At 28.2% G+C, this 27,972-nt stretch overlaps 1 protein-coding gene across 1 annotated transcript; it reads left to right on the top strand.

The window, feature by feature from the left end:
• The first annotated feature begins 1,980 nt into the window (after positions 1-1,980).
• LOC148310683 (uncharacterized) lies at positions 1,981-27,175 on the top strand. Its single transcript, XM_088258015.1, has 10 exons — positions 1,981-2,130; positions 4,256-4,413; positions 5,715-5,899; positions 7,378-7,661; positions 8,704-9,042; positions 21,437-21,467; positions 22,904-23,025; positions 24,156-24,286; positions 25,828-26,012; positions 26,920-27,175. Exons 1-10 carry the CDS (start codon positions 2,044-2,046, stop codon positions 27,051-27,053), a joined length of 1,656 nt encoding a protein of 551 aa, XP_088114141.1. The 5' UTR covers positions 1,981-2,043; the 3' UTR covers positions 27,054-27,175.
• Positions 27,176-27,972: the final 797 nt, after the last annotated feature.

The following is a 27,972-nucleotide window of genomic DNA, read 5'->3' on the forward strand; positions in this document are numbered from 1 at the left end:
TGATAAAACATATTCTGAATCGCCGAGCCACGATCATCATAGCACAAAAATATTACGGTTATGTCTCTAAATTGCCTTTTTAAAAAATGATCAAAATGTAAACAATACTGTAAAAGTTATTGTTCAAAATATTCAGTCTACAATTTTACTTGAAGATCATTAATCGAATATATGAAAAAAAGAACTTTACGATTTTAAAATTTTAACAAGAAAAAATATTCAACATACGAAAATATGAAATATTTATACCCAACATTTTGAGTGTGTCCAAATACTTGTTCACAAATCTGGATTATCTCCAATTATAGGAGTTATTTATCATTTTTTTTGTTTTTTTTTTTTTCACTAATAAATAACAGTTTCTGCTCAATAAAAAGCTTCTTTTCATCTCACCAGTAGATGTCTCTAGTGAAATTCTAGTGATTCAAGAACAATGTTTCGAAATTGGTTCAAATATATAGAACTTCCAAGAATTTCAGTAGTGTGGTTGTGAATAATGGGTAGAATTAGTGAATGTTACACGTGTGTAAAGCGATCACTTAAACCAGCTATTGACGGTCGTCTGCTCCGTAAATGCCCAGACTTCCATATTCTTCTTCATCTTTGATGAGATGTCAAAAAATAATATGAATATTTATTCCGTTTAACTTCTCAACCAATCAGCTTCTAGAATATTAACCCTGCGGATGATGTATCAATATTACAGTTATGTCAACTTGAGATAAAGCGTCCCGTTTTTATACGAAAGACGATGGAAGTCTGAGGATACCTGGGCTTCTGATTTGACATTTGGCTAGCTTAAGTTATCACTTTATACACATGTGTAACGTTCACAACTCTACCCATTTTTGAACACATCCATTTTGCATTAATTTTTTAAAGGTCTAATAAATATTTGTAAGTCATTATCCATTTTCTTCAACTAAAAAATCGTTTATAAATTATTTAAATGATACGATAAGTTCCATCTATGTCGTGTAAATTTTAGCGGAATTAGTTATAGTTTAGGGAGTGCTGGGTTTGATTCCGAACGGGTGAAAATACTCTTTGTAAACTTATTTTACACTGTGTTTTTTATTATTACCCCATACTGACATATGAAAAGCAGGAAAAGTAAAAGTTAACACTGTGTTGGTCTGAAATAGTGCTTTATGTACAATTGGGTTCAAATTAAGATAAAAAACAGAAGCCCTTGTATCCATTAATTCTTCTAACTATTTAAATAATTCTAAAGAATAATGTCATTCAAATTATGGTAAGCATATAATTTTTTTTTTAAATGAATTTTTATTTCAGTTTTCAAATCAATGTCTATTTGAAAAGTTTAATTAAAATACTTTAAGTATGGAACATAAATATAATTAACATAATGTATTTTTAATATTTATTTATGTTTGGTTCACAAACAATTTTAAAACATATTACATGAAATGAAATACAGAGCAAAACAAATCGTTTAAATGATTTATTTATTATGTGAGAACACAACAGACTTTCAGGAACAAGTAAAAGTACAGGTTAAATACATATTTAAAAAATAGAAATTTGGTCGTAAATAAAGAGTTATAACAATGAAAAGTAATGAAATAAAAAAATAATAAAATAAGATTAAAAAATAAATAGCTAAAATAAGCAATATTGTTTATATTTCATGTAAAAAAATCAATGGAAATAAATAAGTATGACATTTTTGAAAACATGTTTTTACATTGAATTATTGAACGACTATCAGGGCGTGGTTTTATGATTTACTAATATAAACGATAAATATATATATTTGATACGATATATCATGAAGCAATAATGATTTTTTCAGGAGAGTACTAATTCAGCCCCCGATAGGTCCTGAAAACGACTTAAAACTGCATATGTATTCTTACTGAAAAAAAGTAAACAAAGCCGTAGGAGATCATTGGCCGTCAAGGGCTGGGGCAACAGCCTCCGAGGGTATAAAAGTAGAGATCGAAGTCGCGCGCATTTATTCTACGCCAATCTTTCTTCTAGTCTAGTACACAGTAGAGATTGGCAGAAGACACTAAGAAGATGTGGACGAAATCGCTGGTACTATGGATGCTGGTGACGGTGGCGACAGCGCAGATTCCATCCTTCGGGTGGTGTCCTGACTATCAGGTATACAAATCTTATTATTTTATTAATTGTAATATTTTATTTATTATATATTTTTTTAAATATTCATTTGCAACAAAATTCATATATCCTAAAGTCGTGATAACATGATTTAGTTTTAAAAATCCATTTTTAGTTTATTTGTTTAAACAAAGAAATATAAAGATATAGTTCAAACGTTTGTTTTATATTTCACACATACATAGGTAAATCGTCAATAGTATATCATTTTCAATTCAAAAAGTGTTTAGAATAACATTTTTGCTAAGATTCTTAACTTTATAAAATATAACATAATAAACATAGTTTACAAAATATATTTTATAATTTTTTTTTTAGATATTTTTATATGAATTTATATTTTTATAAAAAATGTAAAGTAAAATACTGTCCGTACAAAAATTCTGTAAAAATAAAAAAAATATATGTGGACTGCTTATATACAAATTACTTTAAAAAATATATTACTTCGTCATCCTTCAAGACATTTTATTTATTAGAATGTCTAGAAAAATAAATTGGATCGTTATAAAAGCTTTCTCTATTGGAATAATATGTTTTGTAAGTAGGTATCACATTTTATTTTTAAAAAATATATGCTTACCAATGTACAGATATTGAAAAAGAATATTTGTCTCGCGTTTGGCAAATAAAGAAAGGTCCAAGAACCCAAACATACGACGAACAACTAATAAATCTCGTATGCAAATACATTAACTGCTTTTAATGGGAATGACTGCTTTGTTCACATAATATTGGCACTTAAAAAGTTCTGTTATGTCAATTTGAAATCATTAACATAACGGTCTATGTAAACAGTTTTTTCAAATTATGCTTATTCTAAATCTACGCGATCAACGTAATGCAAATAATTGACTTTTAATATGAAAATTTTAAAACTTTGTTTAAATATATATATATATATATATATATATATATATATATATATATATAATATATATATATATATATATATATATATATATATATATATATATAATATATTATATATATATATATATATATATATATATATATATATATAATATATATATATATATATATATATATATATATATATATATATATATATATATAATATATATATATATATATATATATATATATATATATATATATATATATATATATATATATATATATATATATATATATATATATATATATATATATATATATATATATATATATATATATATATATATAATATATATATATATATATATATATATATAATATATATATATATATATATATATATATATATATATATATATATATATATATATATATATATATATATATATATATATATATATATATATATATTATAATTCAAATTACTAACTAATTTACATTTTCAAATAACTAATTTAATTAACTATGTGTCAAATCGAATTGACATAAGATATTTAATCAATTGCATCTTTTGTATTGTATTGTATCAGTTGTATTGTTTTAAGGGATCTCCCATATTAATTTACTATTTACAAAAGTTTGAGTGTGTTCAAATATTTTGCAAATCCACAAATCTGGATTACCTCCAATTAGGAGTTATTTTTTAGATTATTTTTTGACATCTCAACATAGATGGAGGAGAAAATAAATGTGTGGGCATTAACAGGGCTTACGACCGTCTCAGGCTTGGTTAACTAAGCCTAAGACTGTCGTAAGCCCTGTAAATGCCCAGACTTCCATATTTTTCTTCATCAATGTTGAGATGCCAAAATACAATCATTTGTTTTTTACTTTACACATTCACTACCATTTTATGATATATGTTCATATGTTTAAACTGAATATGCTATAAATCCTTGCACGAGTACATAATAGGCAAGAATAATTTTCTCAGGAAATTAATAAATATCATTTAAATACGAAACGTTAAAGGAAAGATGAAGAAAGGGAGGCCTTTTTAATATCAGGGGCAAGTAAAGAAAATCATAAGAAAATTCTGGTTTTTATTTTTATTTAAACCGGTTAAGGCTTCTCTTACGTACCCCTTATTACTGTAACAATTATATCAGCATCCCGCGCTGGTAATGTAACTCGATGTACGTAATGTGTGCAATGCAGAACATTGACCAGAACACGTTTTGCCTCTCAGGCCATGGCGAACTTCAACATGAACCGGTTCCTGGGCGTGTGGCACGAGGCAGAAAGGTACTTCACCGTGACTGAGTTGGGAAGCAGATGCGTCACCACCACTTACGAGAAGCTCCCCGACGGAAGGGTGTTCGTGTACAACGAAATCAGAAGTGCTTTGTAAGTTTATTATATTTTTTTGACATTTTATCTACATTACAATTGTTAAAAAAATTAATACGTACAAATAAATCTAGTGCAAATAATAATTTGATAAAACATGCTCATATAAAACATAAATGCTCGTAAATGTACTCTGCACATATCGCAGTAATACAGGAGAAAGTGACCAAGTGCATTTTTTACAAAAACGTGATCATTGACTATTTGATATCATACTAGCCTAATATTGCCCTGAAAACATTTTAAACTTGGAAGTATAATATATTGACTTGGTAAAAATTACTAACTGCATTAATGTTTATTTTTTTACGTTTTGGTAGTTTGTCACTTTCTCCTGTACGACTACGATATGTATGTATATATAGTGTGTATATTCCCATTGTTTCACTACAAAGGTATTTTAAATCACACACAAACATATATAAATAAAGATATATCTAGTGTTCGTAACAATTTTAATTACTATCAAAATATTCCCACATGCACTCTATACATGAATATTTTGTGTAGATTCCCTACACATACAATATGTTAAAATAATGCCATAACAAAAATTAAATTTAACTGAATTATTAATATTTATAATATGATAATTCAAGTAAAAATATTTACGGTTATAATATTTGAAATATGTAAAACTATATACATAAATGGTACAAAAAATTGCTCGTAATAATATAATTTGAATACTTCAAAAATACATTAATTTGAGTTATGTATTTGTAGATGTCACTAATCAAAAGGTGTTTTACGTAGAATGTACATGTGAACTGGGTTATTGACAAATTGTTTTAAATAGGTACTCGTATTCATAAAACATATTGCCTTAAAATAATGCTGCGAAAGGAATGTAGATGTCGCTTCAGTAAATTTTATTGACACCAAAAACACATAGAACAAAAGAGAGAATTATAAAGTAGGTAACTAAAATTGTTTCATTTAAATAAATAAAAAGCATTTGAAAAAGAAATTTGAAAACTATGCCTGAATGATCCATTTTAATGCAAAGATTGTTCTAGCTAAGTTTAGCAGCTAAAATGTTTTTATTGAAACTTTAGTGGAAATTTCGAGAGTCCATTAATTTTTGAACGAGTATGGTACATACGTAATATCGGTAAATAAAGCTTGTAGAACTGTAATGATAGTAATTAGTCTGATACCTAGAAAACACAACTGTTATTATTTTCAATTACAATATTTATTTTAAACAGTATAATTTAATCAAATTGGGGTGAATTAATCAATTGAATTTTCTCGTATAATTCGGTTATTAAAATTTTTTAAAATGTGTATTATAGAACTGGGGTGAAACGAGTGATTGAAGGCCAATTGCAGCATGTTGGAAGGGATGGAGAAGGGAAGCTAGCCGTGAAATACCTGTCTCTTCCCCTGCCATATGACACCCATTACACCATCCTTGATACCGACTACGATACCTTCGCCGTGATGTGGTCTTGCAGTGGAGTTGGGCCTGTGCACACACGTAAGTGATTAAAAAATCTTCGTTTCAAAGGTTACCCTTTAGAAATGCTTTTGACCTATATTTGATATGCAGTAGAGTAAACCAGATCATCTTGCCTATATGTATTCGAAGATTTTCAGGAATCAATCACAGAACTGTATACTTAAGTATAATGCTTTTTATGATAAGAATATAATTGAGAATTCATTGCGAAAATTGAGACAGTTTTTTTTAATAATCAGATACATATATGGTCCGTCTTTTCTGTTTTTTTTTTGGTATTGATTTTTTACTTTTTTTTTGGAATACCTAATTATTAACTCTTGATATTCATCCTACATTTAGTCGTTTATTTTTTAATGGACACATTTATAAAATCTTTAATCAAATAATCATTTCTAAATTTCGAAAATGAAACTTATGAATGAAAATGAAACCATCATTAACCTCGTATTAAATTATTAATAAATGGTTTATTATTCATATCTCAGCATTGATGACGTTATTGAGTTTTTAAAGTATTTAAAGGGTTAACGACTGGGTTTGCGATTAACTGGTTAAGTTATTTAATCCAGTTTTTTGAGAACAAAACTTTACATACGTTTAAAATACTATTCCTAAGTAATTGTTTTAGGTAAGACTTAACTAGTAATTTATTGCATGTGCGTAAAACCCATAGTGTTCTTTATAACTCTATGGTATTTAAATTGTTAACTATTACTGTCACTAATTGGGACCTTGAAATATAACAACAGATAAATACAAATTTGGTTGGTAGGAGTACTTGCATACACACATATACCTAATATGTAAAGAAATCATTTAACTACATACAAATTTGTGTAGATAAAAAAATGGTCGAATTAAAGGTAAAATTATATTTACATATATAGATTTTTTTTTGACATATCAAAAAATATGAATGTCTAAGCATTTATAGGGCTAAAGACCTGCCATATGCTGATTAACTGATAACTTTACATTCGTGTGGCATTCACCATTGTACAACTACACTACTTCAATTTTTAGATATCATTCTTATATAATCCATCTCATGACATTCCGTGGTTGAGTTAACAACAGCCATATATTATTAGATTAAGAAAGCTTTTATTTAGCAAAGATCCTTTTATTTATATGCTAGTACCGAATCTGGATTATTTTCCATACTAAAAGACGTCTGATAACATCATATTATTTTATTGACATTTCAACAAAAATAGAGAAGAATATGGAAGTCTGGGCCTTTATGAAGCTTATGACCGTGATAGGTTGGTTTAAGTGATTACTTTACACACGTGCAACATTCACATATTCTACCCACGATTGGATTCCCCGTAAATGCTCAAACCTCCATATTCTTCTTCATCTTTATTGAGAAGTCAAAAAATAATATGAAACATAACTCCTATAATTGGAGATAATCCAGATTTGTATTTGGACCCACTCAAAATGTTGTCTGAAAACTTGATTATTATTATTATTTATTTTATCAACAGAAAACGCCTGGGTGATGACCAGGGATCGTCTTCCGCCCAACCTCGTTTTGCAAAGGGCCTACGGAGTTCTGGACAAGTACAAGATCTCCAGAGCCTTCTTTGTGAAGACTGGCCAGGAAGACTGCACTATTCAGCCTCAGCCTATTGAGACCATTGACCCCACCACTGCCGCTCCAGAAATCAAGCCTTCTGCAGCTCCTGCCGCCAGAGACGCCTTAGATTCCCATGATATACCTGAAGTGGTTCATGTAGAGGAAAAACCCCACGCTGAGAAAGAAGCTGAGGTAAACAATGATGACGATGAAGTTCCTGAATAGATTTTATTTGTCCATGGCAAATTTCTTTTATGGAATTCTGTAGGTCCTATAACTTATCGTAGTTTAAAATATAAGGCTGTTCATATGATTTGGTATTAACGGAAAAAATGTACATCCATCAATTGGAATAATTGATGAATGTACATTTTTTCCGTTGTTTGTAATATTTTTTTAAACCTCAAAGTAGTTTTTCATACTATGTGAATATGTATTTCAATATCCCTATTTTAGGGACGTTATATACAATGAATAATTGAATCATTTTGTGAAAATTAAATAAAATTATTTAAATAAAATCTATTCCATATATGTATTTTAATAATTTAAAGGTATTTTACCAACATTTTTTTAAAAGTAAGCTAAGATGAGTCTTGTTTATACACACATATATTATATATGTTTATATATATATATATATATATATATATATATATATATATATATATATATATATATATATATATATATATATATATATATATATATATATATATATATATATATATATATATATATATATATATATATATATATATATATATATATATATATATATATATATATATATATATATATATATATATATATATATATATATATATATATATATATATATATATATATATATATATATATATATATATATATATATATATATATATATATGTGTGTGTGTATTTAAACGAAAATATTACATCACGCTTGAATATGATGTCAAAGAACTTACGTGTCACAACGTATATCTACTAATAACAATGATTATTCAATTTGTTTCGGCAAATAATTGTTCACGTTCAATGTCATATGCCAAATAACTCAAATAGTACCACCAAGGATGAACTTATTTACTCTCGACAAAATTAATGTTACGTGAAAAAGAAATATTTGTATTTACCAAAAAGGATATCGTTTACATGAGTACTAATTTATTAAGTGATTTTAAAGAAGTATTGTATTAGTAATCATTTATTTTTATGATCGAAGTAATCATTCAATTTTATGTTCAAAGGTATCACCAGCAGTAAAGTCAGCTTCCCCTGAACCAGCAAAAGCTCCCCTTCCCGTAGCAGAGTTCATCATCTCCAACGTAGAATCGAAGAAAGTAGACAAAGCAGCCATACAACCAGAATCACCTAAAGTAGAACCCAAAGCTATTTCAGTCCCTGGAAATCACGAACATGTAGTAGAAAAGAAAGAGATAAATGAAGTAAGAAATGCCGATGTTCCCGAACAACCCATTCCTTTGGTTAAATCTGTAGTTGATGCAAAAGTTGTAGAACACAGCGATAAGCCAGTAGAACCTCAAAAACCGATTGTAGAATCCCAGCCCAACCCTAATAATGTCGAATAACTCTATGTAAGACACAAAAGAGACTTTTTGTTATAAAATGTCGTAAATATCCAACAATTTTTTTAATGGTGATAATTTTTGTATTTTTAAATTATAAGTAGTAAGCCTTTTCTTTTCGAGTTCCTTATTATTATTTTTTTAAATATCTTCTAGTAATGGAAGTCAAATGTGAGGAGTTTCAGTGCCAAATAAATATTATTTTATACTATAATGAGTAACACCTGGATATGTGTCTACAACAAATATTTGTGTTTAGATAATAAGATGTATGAAAAAAAATGTAATAAAATATTTAAAAAATGTGTGGAGTTTTTTTTACAAAAATCAAGGTACCCTTTCTTCTGAATTGACGAAAAGTTTAATACATAGTTTAATTGTATTTTAATAATATACAAGTAGAGTAAGATAGCATTTCAAAAGAACAGTATAATAACAAATTTGTATGGTTTATACTCCAGATAGAATTATAATATTAATATTCATATGTTGATGCTATACAAAATATAAACCGTAAAAAGGTGCATTTGATTTAAAAATTAATGTGATTATAACTGTACTTCTGAATCGACGAAAAAGTCACAAAACCGTTACTCAAATACATTAATGGTTTGTACGAGTACGTTTACAAAATATTCTAGTGTTACAGCCCTGTTTTAGCTTTAGGCCTTACAGATATACAATACACACATAAATGCATAATATTAAACTAAAATGTATTTATCTATATTAAATAATAATAATATATATAAATATATATAAAATAAGTATTAAATTTTGTATACACACATACCAGGAGTGAATACTTTATTTCTTATTAAATACTTCAAGCTCCACATGGATGAAATCAATTTATTGCAATAAAAAAATTAACTAATTAATCAATATCCCCATAAATTATACAATTTACCTTTTCCATTTTATATATTTTCCATTCAACTAGACCAAGCAAGCCGCGTAAAATTAGTATATGATAACCATTTAGCCAAATAGATTTGTCATAAAATTTCAAACAAATATACGCTATAAAGTACTAATACAACTATTGATTTTATCCAACAATAGATGATACATTAGTTTTGATAGTATAATAAAGATCGAGAATCAATTCGCTACAAAAGTGAATACCATGAAGGACAACGCGAATATCCAAATAACAAAAAGGATACTATGAATGGTATATACTCATCTATTTACATATATATATATATATATATATATATAGATATATATATATATATATATATATATATATATATATATATATATATATATATATATATATATTTATATATATATATATATATTTATTTATATATATATATATATATATATATATATATATATATATATATATATATATATATATATATATATATATATATATATATATATATATATATATATATATATATATATATATATATATATATATATATATATATATATATATATATATATATATATATATATATATATATATATATATATATATATATATAAATATACATATTTAAAGTAAAAAGTGCATAATGATAGGCTCCTGGGTCATTGACTCCGGTCTTTACTTCATCGCAACAAAAAACTGTTTTCTCAGCACAGTAAGTAATAACGTATGAGTTATTATTTATCTTTCTGTATCATTCGTAAGTATCACTACGGGGTTACTTGTTTTATTTATGAGAGCCAACGTAAACATACTAGCATCGTTTGCTAGTCTTTGACAAAGTTATGTATATTCGTCATATATTGTATGGTCTCTCAGTCCTTTGGCTGGTCTGCTACTCCCTTTGATCTGACCGTGCTTAAGCTAAATTTGTGGAAAAATACAGTATTCAAAATTCAAAAAGTTGTATACCTTAATGTAAAAACATAAAAAAATTGTGAGTTCCACATTCTTCTTATTTCAATATACTTCTTCATCTTTGCTGAGATTATGGATTTCGATATAAGTAGTTGTTAAGTGGATTACAAATCAGCAATTGTGGACAAAGGTTTGGACATCCAAATAAAAAATGATGTAATTTATATTTGAAGGACGAACATTGTTTAATTTAAAATAAAATATTAAATTAAAGTGATTTTAAAACAAAGTAACATTTTTATTATTTACTAAATAAAATGCCTCACATTTTTATTTTTGTAACCATACTAAGAATTTTACAATACTTTCAATATACAAAATAAGTTTTCCCCATGAAAAAACGTTCAAAGCGATAGTGGTGACGCAATATATTTGCTTATAAAGTGATTCATTGTACAATATTTATGTTATATCTTAGTATTATTAAAAGCCTTCTCGATTTCCAGAATGGGTATGTAGCACAGGCAGAATAATTTTATCACATACTTCTCGTTGATGGTGTACAAACTGTGTTTTAAGACAAGAAATGCCCGCGCCGGATTTGTACCGTAAACCTCAGAACTTGAACTTATTCGAGTATACGTAAACCTGTGTGTACAACATATATGAAGAAAGGTAAGTATGCACAATGTCAGCGGTTGATAAACCATGGTTTCAAAAATAATTCAGAATTTATAATATAATTTAAAAAAACATATTTTTACCATATTAATTTATCTACCAAGTGTAAGCATTAAAGGACCTTATATTTCAATAAAAGTTTTTGATAAAAACTCCATGCTCCTATCCCCTATCACTTCAACCCTTACTTCACCACCCACTTCTTAATCCCGCCTTCTGACCAAAAATATTTTTACACAGTTTTAGGTTAAGTACATGTCTATCCCTCAAGATGACAAGGTTTTTGTTGAAACTGGTTAGAGAAAAGTACCAACAATAAAAATTATTTAAAAAATTGGGTTTTATTTTATAAAGTTTTCGAACTCTTATCAGAGCTGCATAGGGCTCTGAATATCATTGACGCAGTGTTGTCTCGATCGTTTAAAAATCATTTATTAGTATCCTTTGGATGTTTTAAAATAATTTTAAAAAAATGTTGATTTACCATAATAATTTATAATGTTTTAAATTGAAAATGACAACAACAAAATTAAAAATGTTTTAAAAAGAAATTATTTTAAAAATAGATGTTTAAGATTACATAGCATGAGTATGAATGATATTTCCTAGCTACCCTAGAGTATTTTTCTAAGACAATCCCTATCGGTTTTGGATTTGTTAGTATACTTTTTTATAACATTAAAATTGTTATAATTAATAATTAAAAATGAGAATTTTATCACTAAATACCATAATAAGAACGCTATTTTAATACACGCATCAATAAAAATATTAAATGTGTTCACATATTTGCACTTTATCATAAAAAAATACAATGTTTATTTAAAATGAAAATGAATGACAAAATATTGAAAATAATTTTTCGATTGAGTTTAATAAAAATACTAATATTTTCATTAATAAGATTGAAAACCCCTGCGTTATGCAATGAACAGTTATATTAGCTAAATAACCCAAATCACATTTCTCTCATTTATGAAATCAGTGTATGAACCACGTTTTTTAGGCGACCCACTAGAAAAATCTCTTGATGATGCATAGTTCAGATTAAACGTCCTACTGTGTTCTGTATTTATTTTTCATTCTTTATGATTCAACAAATAAGCTTTCAAATTTATAAATATTTGTCCCATTTAAGATATATGTATTTCGGTACAATTTTTTGACATTTCAACAATGATGAAGAAAAATATGGAAGTCTGGGCATTTATAGGGCTTCCCAGATACACAGATTCTTAAATGCCCAGACTTTCACATTTTTTTTCATCTATGTTGAGATGTGAAAAAAAGCAAGAAAAAAAACTCCTAATTTGAAATTATCGAGATTTATGAAGTATTTGGTTTTGTAAAGTGATAAGTATTTGGACACACGCAAAAAGTTGTAAATTTATTTTGGAGTCAATTTCTTCTAAAAATAATGAATTTTTCATTAAAAAAGTAAGAATTGTGTGGTAATATTACTTTTTAATTTAAGAGAAACCCACACTAACTCTTCTGTTATCCACAACGCTCAGTTTCAAATGGATGTGGGTGGTTCTTGAAATACCGGATCTTAATGATCTATTAATATACTCTCTGCCTCCGTAATGCGTGATCAGCGCATTTGACTGCTATGCTAGAGATCCAGGATTCGATTCCCAGGGAGTTAAAAATGAAAGTAAGTGATTTTTCTTTTGATTATTTAACGTATTTCTTATTAATTTATTATTAGATTAAAACCAATATTTTTAGCTTTTCCACTTTTTTATTTGACCAGCGACCGGGTTTCGTCGTTACAGACATCATCAGACTGGTCTGACCAGTCTGATGACTAGACCAGTCTGATGATGTCTGTAACGACGAAACCCGGTCGCTGGTCAAATAAAAAAGTGGAAAAGCTAAAAATATTGGTTTTAATCTAATAATAAATTAAAAATGCAATTCCATCACGAAGTGTCAGTGGATAATATAAATCTATTTCTTATTAACCTGTTTCTTGAAGCGCAGAGCTGATCACCTTTTCTTCATGTATTTTAAGCATTAAGGCAATACTGTTTCTATACAATGTAGTTCCCTGTAAAACATCAGGTGGATAAGGGTTAGAAATAAAATACAATAATAATATATACTGGTCGAGGAATACGCATCCCAATTTTGAGTGAATCTCGTTTACGAACGGGATATGAGCAGTCTTTGATCAGTTGATTCAATGAAAGAATCACACGTTGATTCTTTAGTTGTTCATTTATCAAAACAAACTCCTATCAGCCAAAGATTTGAGATAAAAAAAAATCACGTAATTTTTTAACGATTTTTTTAAAGTGATTATTTTCAAAATAACTGAAAAGATTCATTGTTCAATCGATCTGGTTTTAATGACTTGATGCTATTGGTGAATAATCACTTGGTGATACCGATTCACTGATGTGGATATTCTGTTCACTTCTAGTTTCAGATCATTAAAAATAGCTTGTGGGTACTTAAACACTGGTAACGCATTAAATAATAATTATTGAACTTATCGGTGTATACTGAGGTACGTATCTATTTCATATACTTATGTATACGTGTAGATAACTACTAACCTACGATGGATACACAAGTATCTATTTAAAATATGTATGTATTCGTGTAGATAACTAGTAACCTACGATGGATAGGCAAGTATCTATTTAAAATATGTTATTTTCATGTATATAACTACTAACCTACGATGGATAGGCAAGTATCTTTTTAAAATATGTATGTTTTCATGTATATAACTACGAACCTACGATGAATAGGCAAGACCCTATTTAAAATATGTATGTATTCGTATAGATAACTACGAGTAGTAACCTACGATGGATAGGCAAGTATCTATTTAAAATATGCATGTATTCGTGTAGATAACTACTAACCTACGATGAATAGGCAAGTAATCAATTTAAAATATGTATGTATGCATGTATTCATGTAAATATATATATATATATATATATATATATATATATATATATATATATATATATATATATATATATATATATATATATATATATATATATATATTTATGTATATATATATATATATATATATATATATATATATATATATATATATATATATATATATATATATATATATATATATATATATATATATATATATATATATATATATATATATATATATATATATATATATATATATATATATATATATATATACATTTTTTTATTTTAGAATTGAATATAATTAAGTGAAGTATTATTTTATTTATAAAAAAAAAAAACTTGAAATATTATTAAATGTCGTCGTAAATCGATATTCCTTAATCGTGATAACGCCATTTTATACATAAAAAAAGAATTTTGTTCGAAAACTAATAATAATTGATTAATACAGTTTTTCAATACACTCATTTTTTATCAATCCGAGGAAAGATTTTGATTGCTCAGCAAAAAAAAACTCTACAAATAATTTAATTAAATAAATGAAAAGAAACAAAAGGATTATAAACATATTGAGTAAATTAAATTATTTAATAGGCAGTGTAAATTTATCAACCATTAAAAACGATTTCCGGGTCCATCTTAATAAACGCATTCGTTGCGTTACGAGATTTAGTTTTATTTGCCTAACCTTGAAAAAAAATTCTATGGTTGACTAACTCTGTCCAATTTTTTTAACTAATATTTTTCCACAAAAAAATCAACATCAGTTTATGATGATAAAATTCAATGTTAAGTGATGAGACTCAAATTATATTAAATATCAAATTAGCATATTTATTTCAAAAGTATTTTAAGCTCTAAAAAAATCATTCGCCATCATCAGTAACTAATGTGAAAGATTGCCTAATGTGAAAATTTGAGTTTTTTTGAAAATTTCAATAATTTACATTTATGTAACTGATAAGGTCAAGTTACATATTTGATGATTGTAACTGCTTTTTTCACCATCTACGTACGTTATTTTTTAACCAAAAATAAAATTTTCTTTTTCGTAAATATTTTATGAGGAATCATTCTTATTAAAAGAATAAAAATTTATTTTACTATTTGAAATTTTGTAAAATTTTAATAATTTTAAACGTATTTCATATGAAACCGTCACAAATTATACGTAAAACAGTTTTTAGCCATTGGATATTTGTAAAAAATTTACAAAATTTGAGTAATGTGATTATTTATTTCGAGTGATTTGAATAACATCAAAATCATGCGTAGAAGCGTAGAAAAGTGAATATCACATAGTGTATAAATAAATCACTTAAATGATCCAATGAGATAGTAAGCCTTATAAATATCCAGACTTCCATATTTACATCTTACTTGTTGAAATATGTATTATAAATATTATTTTTTGACATCTCATCAAAGATGAAGAAGAATATGGAAGTCTGGGCATTTACGGGGCTTATGACCGTCATAGGCTGGTTTAAGTGATCACTTTACACACGTGTAACATTCACCAATTCTACCCATTATTGACAACCACACTACTCAAATTCTTGGAAGTTCTATATACATGAACCAATTTAGAAACCTTGTTCATGAATCACTAGAACTTCACTAGAGACATCTATTGGTGAAATTGGTTCATATATATAGAACTTCCAAGAATTTGAGTAGTGTGGTTGTCAATAATGGGTAGAATTGGTGAATGTTACACGTGTGTAAAGTGATCACTTAAACCAGCCTATGACGGTCGTAAGCCCCGTAAATGCCCAGACTTCCATATTCTTCTTCATCTTTGATGAGATGTCAAAAAATAATATGAAAATAACTCCTGTAATTGGAGATAATCCAGATTTTGTGAACAAGTATTTGGACACACTCAAAATGTTGGAAATGTATTATAAAAATCACTATAACCTTCATTTTTCCTTTAAGTTTTAAAATACTAAAATAATAACGTGTTTTGCTGATACATCCAGTGTAAAGCGATTATGTAACCTTTAAGTCGTAATTGAAAAACCGGCCTCGCATTGAACCAGCTGTGTTAGAACTCGGGAGTATCCAGTTATTCGCTGTCAACTCCCTGATTCAGTTGATCTGGAGATCATCTCTTCAACATTGACAGATTTCTGTAAAAAAAAGCGGTACATCATTAATCAAGCTCTGAGTGACGTCATAATTATTTTACGAGGGAACGAAGAATCGTGCTTGAGTGATAAAAAATTGTTTTAAGTGTTTTTACGGAAGGAAAAGGTTGTCAATTATAAACGTTTGAACCCGACCACGAAAAGTGAGTACATACAACATATGGTATATTCGGTTTTAAGTATGCATATGTAATATATGATATGCACCGTTATGCATGTAAACACAGAGCAAATTTCTTGTTTATTGAAGTGTAAAGTTTTTTTAGTATAAAAAGTACACAATAAATATTATCGAGTGTTCAAGTATCACGACAAAAAAATAAAACAATGACAAGTTTAATATTTATAAAACGTTAAATTTTCATATTTATTATTTCTTTCACTAAAAGTAGGTTGCATGTTAGTTTAGAAATGTACTCTTGGCATTTTTTATGAATAAAATTGCATTGTTTTTTATTTGGGTAAACATTTTAAATTTAAAGAAAATAATATTACAATTCGTACATTTGCATAAAAACCTTACCGTATAAGTTTTGCAACACAGCCTAAGATAACGTCTTTATACTCTGAAAAATAAAATAAATAGAGAAATCTCTGTTATAGGTCTTTGTGTGCATTATTGAATAAAAATTAATTATTTAATTTATTAAAGCTTTTCAATTTAATTTAATTTTGAGTGTGCCCAGAATATGGAAGACCGGAATAATATTCTTCATCTCACCAATAGATGTCTCTAGTGAAAATTCTAGTGATTCATGTAAAATGTTTCGAAATTGGATCATACATATATAGAACTTACAAGAACTTGAGTAGTGTGGTCGTCAATCACGGGTAGAATTGGTGAGTGTTAAACGTGTGTAAAGTGATTACTTAATCCAGCCTATGACATATATTTTATATAAAATTTGTCAAGGTTATTTCGGTGCAACATCTTACTACAATATTTTAACCATTAGATCCGCATTTTTTATTTTCTGATGTAAGTAATTTTATCATAATATTGAAAGGAAAAAATAACAAATGCCTCATCGTCTACGTCATTTAATATTTTTATGTAACCAAATCAAATAATGTGATCTTCTCATAGTACAAAAATCATTTCCAAATATGTATATGGTTTTTCATATTTCAAGGTTGCTGAATAATATTGGTTATATAACCGATTCAACACTCATTCTTTTGCGCATGAATTTTGGTTGATCAGTTGCAAAAGAAATGATGATTTTTGTTTTAAACTTATTTAGAAATATGCATGTATTATTCATATTTTTATGTTGTTTGACATTTTAAGGAATCAACATTTAAGATCTGTACGAATAATTTGAACTGACTGACTTAATTGTTTTCTCGTTTATATATATTTTTTAATTTTGCTATGAAACCAAAATTATCGATTTTTGTAGTAGAAAAGCGCATCAAAGCAGATAAATTATAAAGTTTATATGAAAGTATAAAGGCTCATATAAACCTAAGTTCTTTCAGCAAAATTCTTTTCCTGATTTTTTCATCGCTAATCAATCAATACATTAAAATATTATGTTGATAAATATTTTCTTCTTTTCTTCTTCTAATACGTTTTATTCATCACTCATAACCGAGAGAAGGTTTTAAAAACAAACTATGTATCATGCTTCTTAAAAGCGGTATGCTGAGAGGATAGAACGCCTCACCAATCTCTTTTCGCCAACATTCTACGCCTCTACGACATTATGCATCTCCTCTTATATTATAGATGATTTTTCCGTCTCCCGACCTATCCATTTTTAATTATTTGAAATTCTTGATGATGCTGAGTTTTCCTTAGTCTTCTATTTCCATACGTTTGCTAAATATATTTGTTTTAGAGTTCTTTCTTTACTCGTTCATTCCACATACTCGAATCATGTCAACAAACCTTGACTTATTTTATCGATAAGGTTTATCACAACCTTGCATTTTTTGCCTTATTTACCCATTCAAACAACATAAAAAAGTTTTGCCGTACTTTTGTATGAGTTTTTAATAGATTTATATTATCCACTGACACTTTGTGATGGAATTGCATTTTTAATATATTATTAGATTAAAACCAATATTTTTAGCTTCTCCACTTTATTTTTATTTGATCAGCGACCGGGTTTCATCAGACCAGTCTGATGATGTCGGTAACGACGAAACCCGGTCACTGGTCAAATAAAAATAAAGTAGAAAAGCTAAAAATATTGGTTTTAATCTAATAATATATTTTGTATGAGTGTTTCGAATTCGACTACATTCAGTCTGAATCCAAAATTTTTGGAAATTCCATGACTTATTTATAAACTTATACATGAAATCTTTGAATATGAAGCACATGTACAAAAATCTTAAGGTCAATTATTTTAAGTAACTGATATATTCACAGTAAATATGGTTAAAAAACGCATCTGTTTTAAAACCTAACAGGGCTTCTTTACCAATCGGCGTAGTACAAGTTTTACGTCAACTTAACTGTACGTATTCAATTATTGAGATTGGTTATTGAAATTAATTAATGCATGTTTACTTAAACTAAATTCAACATATGTTTACCGAATGAACTTCTTAATTTCAAACTGACAAACTTCGTTATAAATCACGCAATAATAAAATATCGAAAAGCAGTTTTAAAAATTGGAATTGTTTTAAATGTTCAAATGTTTGTTACTACATATTTTTATTTTACTTTATTTTATTTATTTATTTCATATATACATGCATTTTTTTACTTCATGTATTACGGCTCTTTAAGCATGGCCTGTGTTGAGCTGAAATACTTACATGTTAATACATTTTTTTTTCAATTCTTAGATTTTATACACTATATACAAAAGATAAAATAACAATTAACAGTATAAAGGTTTTACAATAAAATTTATTCAATAAACTTTATTATGAACGTGAATTTTACCATGCATTCTGTAGTTATACAAAGAAAAGTAAACCTTGGAGATAACTTTCATTATTATTTTCCTCAAAAATAAATAATTTCTCACATAATATTACAGGGAAGCTTCCAAGAGGACGCTTTCTATTCTACAAATCGCTGTTTAAATTGTCCAAAATAATTATTTACCCTAACATAAAAAAAGTGATTTAAAAATTGGCAAAAAAGGATAAAAATACACAGAATGCAGTTGAATTTTTAATTTTTAAAGGAATAACCCGTAAAGTATTACTACCTACTTTAAGAGGCTTGACTGCAGGTAGGATAGTAAGGATAGGGAAGGTAAATAAAAAAAATACATCCCAAATACCCAAATCAATTGGAAATAAATCTTTCTTGAATTCATTTTGCAATTGGAGGGAATCGAACCCACGACTCCAGTTTCGTAGTCGGGCGTCTACCCAACTACGCCACGGTGCCGATCATTCAGTATATGTGCGGCAAAACGATTAATGTTCCAATGGTGAAATAAAAATAATGTATGGCTGAGATAAGTTAAGTCAATAAAATTAAGGTAGGTGTGTTGAGGTGGTTACGACATGTGGAACGAATGAGTAATGAAGGATCGGTTAAACAAATCAATGTGACAAATGTTGGAAATAAAAGACGGTACAAAACTTGGCATGATCAAGTACTTTAAACACCTAATTTTGGCAGGTTAGAAATCGAAATAATCCGCAAGAACGAATGAGAGATTCACGAATGTGGGAGAGGCGAGATGTGGAGTGGCGTTTTATCGTCTCTGTCTACTCATCGATAGTTAGTTTAAAAAAAATAAAACACTCTTTCTAAAGTCCTGTGAATAAAAACATATTTTTTTAAAGGTAGAACCTTGGATTCGCAGACTTGACTGAAATGCGTGATGACTGGAATTTTATATTATCAAGGCAATAATTAATATATAAGTATGTTTACATACTGACAATTGGACGAGATAAACATTAAGAAGTAATAAACAGATAATAAGAATAATATTTTCCATGTTAAAAGATCTTGGAAAAGTTTATTTAAGTACATTTTCCATAAAGGTAGGTAATAAAGGGAAAACTACGGACTCTTATCATTAAATAATTAAGTGAAATGTAAATAATTATATCAGTTTTTCAATTTTCCAAAGTTAATATTTGCATGTTTTATCTCGCATTAAGAAACATTAATATGATAAAATGATTTACTTTATGAAGGTAATTTGTTTGATGTTGACACAAAGTTTAAAGAAGTTTATTGTTTAATTATCCAAGGATTAAGTTGAATGCCTTATCAGTAATACTATGAGAGAATAATAAAGTTTAAAATGTTTTGAGTGTGTCCATATAATTGTTCACAAATCTGAATTATCTTGATTAATATATCTCTCTTGCTAAATTTATCCGAATGCAGATACGACAGTTCGTCAGAAGAGTAACGATATGTACGTAAGGATAGCTTTTATATTTGCACTTGAGCTCTTAGTGCACAACGCCATCAACAACAAAATAAAAGTGGGTATGTAATCTATGTAGTACGCTCTTATAAAACTTGTTTCAACGCGAGATAAAGTTCAGTAGTTTATTTGAGGTCACTTATATACACAGGTAATTAATTTCCTGTTTCACACGTTTCGGAGCAATCGTACAAACTACTACTTCGTTTTATTTTATATTTATTTACCGTTTTTAATAAAAACGTATCTTGGGTGAGAGACTTGTTGCATATGCAAATCGATTGTGAGAATGTTTTAATTATTTTAAAATATTATGCGTCCACATTTTTATGTAAATTAATTTGTAATGTGGTGTTAAAGTGTTTTATTTGAATTATAAATGAATGAATATACATATCATACAACCGATTTGTCAATTGCAATATTTTTAATACTTGCGTTTATGTAATTTATTATAATGTCAACAGGACTAGTATCGAGAACTACAGATGTTCTCATCAACAGGTAAAAAAATACATACGCACAGTTTGTAAAAAAAATATTAAATTGAACATCAATTATGAAAAAACTCCATTTCTAGGACGCTAAGGTTGTATAATAATTTAGAAAATATTGATAATGTCACCATCGACATTTTTAATGATGGCACGGAGAAATAGAAGAGGTCTATTACCAGATTGGTGAAATCGATTTGAAATTCATTTCCCCAATCTGGTGGAGTCTTGAATTTTGTACCTTATGTAGCATGGGTTCTGAATATTGAAAGCATTAACTTTGTGGATCATATTGATATATTATTTCGAGAAATAAAAAGACCTCCTGAATTCCTTTCACCCGAAAATCCAATATACCGCAACCTAAACAGAGTTATCCCCTTCCTTACTCTTACCCCTCCTCAAAACATCATTACCCCCACCTCTACCCTTTTAAAACCCAACAACTTGTACACTGTTTCTTTTTTATATAAGTATGTATATGTTTAGTCATAAATTAAAATCTGAAGAGGGTAACAGGTTGTTGCCGAAACTAGTTGGTTAATAAAAATGTGAGTGGATCAAAACACAAAGTCTTTTATTTCTCGAAATAATAAAGTTTAATTTCACTTTTAATTTTTACTTCTAATTTTTATTTTTATTTTTATTTTAGTTCATTACTTTTAATTGTTACTACCCTTTTTGCAACCAAATTTCTATTCTTTATAAGTATATGTATTTAACCTGCACCTTTATTGTTTCTGTAAGCTTATTGTGTTCTCAACTAATTGATGAAAAACATTTAAACAATTTGTATTGCACTGTGTTTCATTTATTTTAATATGTTTTGTCATTGTTTGTGAACCATAAAGAAATAAAAAATAAAAAATAACAAATAACACAAATTTAGAAGTTTCTGTCTATTGCTTTTTATTATATAAAATATAAAACAGTAGGTATTCTCTCCATGTCAACAAAACCAATAACGTTTTTTTGTTTTTTTAATTAATTTTCTGTAATTATTGAGGCTGCTTTGTGTGTGAGCTCCATTAGCTGCAGATAAATATTAAAAAAAATATATGTATGAAATAAAGACTAAAGATTCCACTTATTGTTTGTGATAGAAGATTCACTTCGTTTTGGCATTGGTGGTAATATTGAGCCACATTGTTTAATTAAATTGAATTTATTTGAAGTTTTATAAACTCGTGTATTTTAGTTTAAACTTTTGTTTATGGTCATTGTAGAACCTCTATTTTGCGGACAGAATTATATTTTTAGTTTAATGTACTCATTATAAGATTATAAATTCATATATAATATATATATATATATATATATATATATATATATATATATATATATATATATATATATATATATATATATATATATATATATATATATATATATATATATATATATAATAACATACACGCAAACACATATATATTTATTTATTTCCAGGTAAAATGTTTTCCCACGGATTTTTTCTGCTATCACTAGCTATGGTATGTCAAGCGCAAATACCGTTTTTCGGCGGCTGCCCGAGAGCTATTGTACCAAAACAGAACTTCGATGCATCGCAGGTAAAATAATGACTAATTACATATTATAAAAGTAAGGTTATCGTGAATAAGTTTTTTGAGTGGAGAAGTCTGGAAGAATAAGTAGTATGTTCAATTAATAAACCTTGGATGTTCTCAGATGTTTACACTCGAATAATTGGAAGAATGGCTAATTAGTTGACTGAACAGGAACGACTAATCAAACATGCGAAAATCTGTCCATTACGGAGTACTATGGGTTATTATCGCTTTGTTCCCGTTGGAAATGTATGAAAATGATGGCAGGAATGGAATCCTCCAACAGCTTACATATAATGTTGTTATCATGTATTTATTCATTGTAATGTATTGTAATTTATATTTGTTTTCTGTTTAAACTTATGTACAAGCATTAAAAGCCCTCTGATTTCTTATGGCTGTATAAGATTTAAACATTATCAGTATCACTTGTCTGTTTTTGGTTGGTTGGAAGATGTTGCTATTTAGTAACCCGATAATATACAGATATTGTATTCCAAACGTTTAACAAACAAAATACATAGTCTCTCCCTGTGTGTGTGTGTGTGTGTGTGTGTGTGTGTGTGTGTGTGTGTGTGTGTGTGTGTGTGTGTGTGCAAGTATTATCCCAGATACCAGCATGATATTTTGACCTACAGACTGTAATTAGTTTAATTAATGTCGCATCGGGTTTTTACCTTTTGAAAAAGTGGTTATGTAGTATTAAAACATGTAGCGTTTCCTTTTTGCTAAAAACATAACGAGTAAAACGGTTTTTATTTGTCACCAACCGCATTTAATAAAATAATTATTCTGTACAAACATTAAAAAATCTTATGTGTAGGGAATTAAAGTTGTCTATAATAGTCACTAAGTCACTATTATATCACTATTTACACACGACTACACAAAATATTAATACCTGTGGTTTTCGATCAACCCGAGGACCAATATGCACTAAGGATTGCAGAACAACATGCACTATAAGCCGAGGTCCAACATTTATGTAATTGTTATAAATATTAAAATTATAATAATTCAACGTTGAGATTTTAAATTAACTCGTGTGTACGTATACTAATTCACATGTTGTAAAAACTTAATGATATTCATAGTTGTAGGACAATTTATTAATTTTATTGTTTAAATTTTAGTATCTCGGAACATGGTATGAACAAGAAAAGTATTTCGCCATTTTTCAATTTGGCGGCAAGTGCGTACAAGCAAAATATTCTTCAACGGATGGAAAAACAATTATTGTTAACAACCTACAATATAATGTTATGTAAGTACCCTACCTATTAAAATTATTGAAATATTTATCCCTTACTAGCTGTACCCGGTCACGCGTTGCTGAGGCTCATTCTAGTTAAATGGAATCGAAAGAAAAATAAAGCACAATTTTCAACTATGCTTAATTTACACTGCTTAAATGAAAGCTAATATTTCTTATTCTTTCTGTACCACTTCTAACGAATATTGGCGATCATCATGGCTATCTTCACTTTAGATGCTGTAGCTCGGAACAGAGATTTGGTGCTTCTGCCAAACCATTGACGTTGGTTTTTCAGCTAATATTTAAAATCTTTGTAATAACAATGCAATCGAAAACATTGAAAATGCTAACTGATACGCTCTCCGCCATGCGTTATCTTAAGTACGGATGGCGGTGTCATTACGGTAATAAAAACTCTTCAAAATATATATTTTGACCTGTCACAGGTTGATGGTGCATAGGGCACTGTATCGTTATCTCAATTCTTAGTTAGATGAAGGCAATGTTATCAATCCTTTGCTTCAGGTACCAGACCATAATAATATTAACCCTCTGTCTACCAAGAGGGTTTAATGGACCCGTTCAGAAGCTAATACTGGGGTTATTGAAGCTCGTAATAATATATAATGTATCAATTATAAGGAAATAACAATATGTAGCGTATACGAGGGTAGCAACTCAAGAAAGTACCATACTTTGCATAAGGGTCCAAAAACGCATTTATTTTCTAAATCATTTCCACTATCTCCTTTTCCCCAATTCAAACACAGTGAAGGGCCTTTGAGGTAGTATTTTACGAACATGGCGCTATACAAAGTGTTCAAATTATTTATTATTATCAAATGCATATTAAATTGAAAATTATAGTAAAAAATCACTTATATTTATTTTGATCAAGCCTGGGAATCGAACCTAACCTAACCACTATACTACGGAGGCGGGTCTATCTTATTGTATCCCTCTAACCCTTATACACGCCCAATGGTGCATAGGGCACTGCATCGTAAAGAAGCAGTGTTATCTTGATCGTTAAAATACACGAAGGAAAGGTGATCAGCCTTCCGTTTCAGGTACCAGTCCAGGGTCATATTAAATAAATACTAGACTGAAAAATCGCTAATATTTATTTTTACCTTGTTGGGAATCGAACCCGGGACCTCCAGCATAGTAGCCAAGCGTGCTGACAATTACACTACGGAGGTAGACATATTATATACAGTAAATAATTTTCTAATGGTTTATTTGTTTTAATAATTTTCTAATGGAGCCCGTCTCCGTAGTGTAATGGTCAGCTCACTCGGCTACCGTTCTGAAGGTCCGGGTTGGATTCCCAAGGGGGGTAAAATATATATAAGTATTTTTTTCACTGTTATATTTATTCAATATTACCATGGACTGGTAATATTGCACCTGAAGCGGAGGGCTGATCACCTTTCCTTAATGTGTAAACGATCAAGATAACACTGCGTTTATATGACACAGTGCCCTATGCACCATTGGGGTGCGGATAAAGGTTTTATTATTATTATTATTTTTTTTTGTTTTTCTAGTACCGGGTCTCCTTCGTCTATTCAAGGAACTGCAACTGCAGTAGGAGCCCCGAACGAAGCCAGATTACAGGTTGTGTTCCCATCAGTGCCATTCCAGATACCCGCTCCATACTGGGTTCTTGATACCGACTATAAAACATATGCTGTAGTCTACTCGTGTAATGACTTTGGATTTTTCAACACAAGTAAGTCTAAGAGAATTACGTACACAATCAAAGTATATTAATTATTTATTGCTTTGGCATCAACTTTATGGAATAACATGATGATTTAATTATAAACAGAAAAGACTTTTCTTAATTTGATCGATAGTGCTTATAACACTCTCTTTATCATTCATCGTTCACTTTGTGTAACACCACTTTAAATAATATTGCCGGTGATAATGCTTATGACTGTCTATATTCTCGACACATATCGCTTACTCCTTTCAACAACGTCATGTATCAAAAAACTTGATTTTTCAGGAGATCGTTTTAAAATTTTAAAAATATAATAAAATGTATTTAAAATAAATATCAATATTTTAAACTTTTTACTGTGCAACAGATCTTTTTAGGTAAAACCTGAATGTTTTTTCTCCAGTTGAAAAATATTTAGTTTATTAAAAAAAATAATTAAATAACCTTTTCTCCAAAATGCAAAAATAACAGTTTCTGCCCTGTAGCGGGTAAATATTAAGTTAAAAATATGCCGCTTTTGGTGGGATATAGTACATTATCTGGGCATTCTGAAAACAGGCATAACTGAAATTGACGATTTTTAACGTTTGACGTTTTTGAAAGGAGTAAGCGATATAAGACCAGAGTTAAGTAATGGAAAAGAGAGTAGTTTCGAGACTACAATTTTTCTAACTTCAGTTTATATTGATACCTGTTGATGAGAACATTCGTAGCTCTCGAAACTAGTCTAGTTTCTATTAATAAATTAAGAATTTACAGTTTTATAATATTAATACCAATTTCAATTAAATATGATCTCTGAATGCAAATGAAAGGAAAATCGTTTATCTAGGAAAACTGTAGTGTTATAGAGTAGAATGAGTTGAATGAGCGCCTATTATAATTTCTATTGTATTATAACTTTTTTTAGAATTTGTTTGGTTACTGACAAGAGATCGCGCGCCCCCAGTGACAGTTATGCAGCAGGCCTACCAAGTTCTGGATAACAATAAGATAACCAGAGCCTTCCTTATGCGAACAGATCAGAACAATTGCCCATCTTAAATATGCAGTAATTTTTTACTAATACATATTTATTTAATAAAAAATCAAATGTGAAACTTATTTATATTGAAACTGTATAGTAAAAGACTTATATTTTAAATAAACACTTTTCATCCCGTGAATAATTTTTACTAAAATAACTCAATTTGTTGTAGTTTTCATAATGTAATTAGTTTTTTTTTTATTGTGATATTTTTTTTGTATCACTTTTATTTATTTCATAACTAAGACTTTTAAACTGAGAATGAATTAAAAATCCACCAATTCTTCGTATTTTTCTAAATAAAACCTATTATTTTAAAGAACAATATAATGGTATCTAAATGACCCGAAGACAAAAATATATTGTCTCTAAAAAAATATGATTGTTATTTTTTTCAAATCTCATTTTGTATTGTATTTTATAATACTGACATTTAGGATTTTTTTAAAAAACCCAAAGAGGTTTATTTATAATGTTAAAATTACATAATAATGATTTATTATTATAACCCTTATCCGCACCCAATGGTGCATAGGGCACTGCATCGAATTGACGCAGTGTAACCTTGATCATTACTCACATAAAGGCAAGGTGATAACTCTTGCGCTTCAGAAACCAGTCCAAGGTAACATTAAATAAATATTACAGTGTGAAATCACTAATATCTATTTTCAACCCCCCTGGGAATCGAACCCGGGACCTCCAGCACGGTGGCTAAACACGCTGACCATTACACCACGGAGGCGGACAGACTACATAATAATAAATTTGTTAAATTTATATGGCGCCGTTCTCGTAAAATATTATCTCAAGAGCGCTATGCTGGATTAAAAAAAAACGTGGATAAGTATAGCATGCGTTATAAGGGTAGGATATTTTTAACAGTGTGTTTTTATAAAGAATATATGCTCAATTCTCTTGGATATCAGAAAAGTT

The sequence above is a fragment of the Brachycentrus maculatus genome, unplaced genomic scaffold, assembly GCF_059751285.1.
Source record: "Brachycentrus maculatus isolate JH-2025_06_01 unplaced genomic scaffold, ASM5975128v1 h1tg000089l, whole genome shotgun sequence".
Classification (NCBI taxonomy): Eukaryota; Metazoa; Arthropoda; class Insecta; order Trichoptera; family Brachycentridae; genus Brachycentrus; species Brachycentrus maculatus.

Bases quoted from the DNA above. Each gene is read 5' to 3' on its own strand.
- LOC148310683 (XM_088258015.1), top strand. From the start codon at position 2,044: ATGTGGACGAAATCGCTGGTACTATGGATGCTGGTGACGGTGGCGACA. The intron at 7,662-8,703 runs GTAAACAATGAT...TTATGTTCAAAG, and splicing joins ACGCTGAGAAAGAAGCTGAG to GTATCACCAGCAGTAAAGTC. The intron at 21,468-22,903 runs GTAAAAAAATAC...ATTTATTTCCAG, and splicing joins ACAGATGTTCTCATCAACAG to GTAAAATGTTTTCCCACGGA.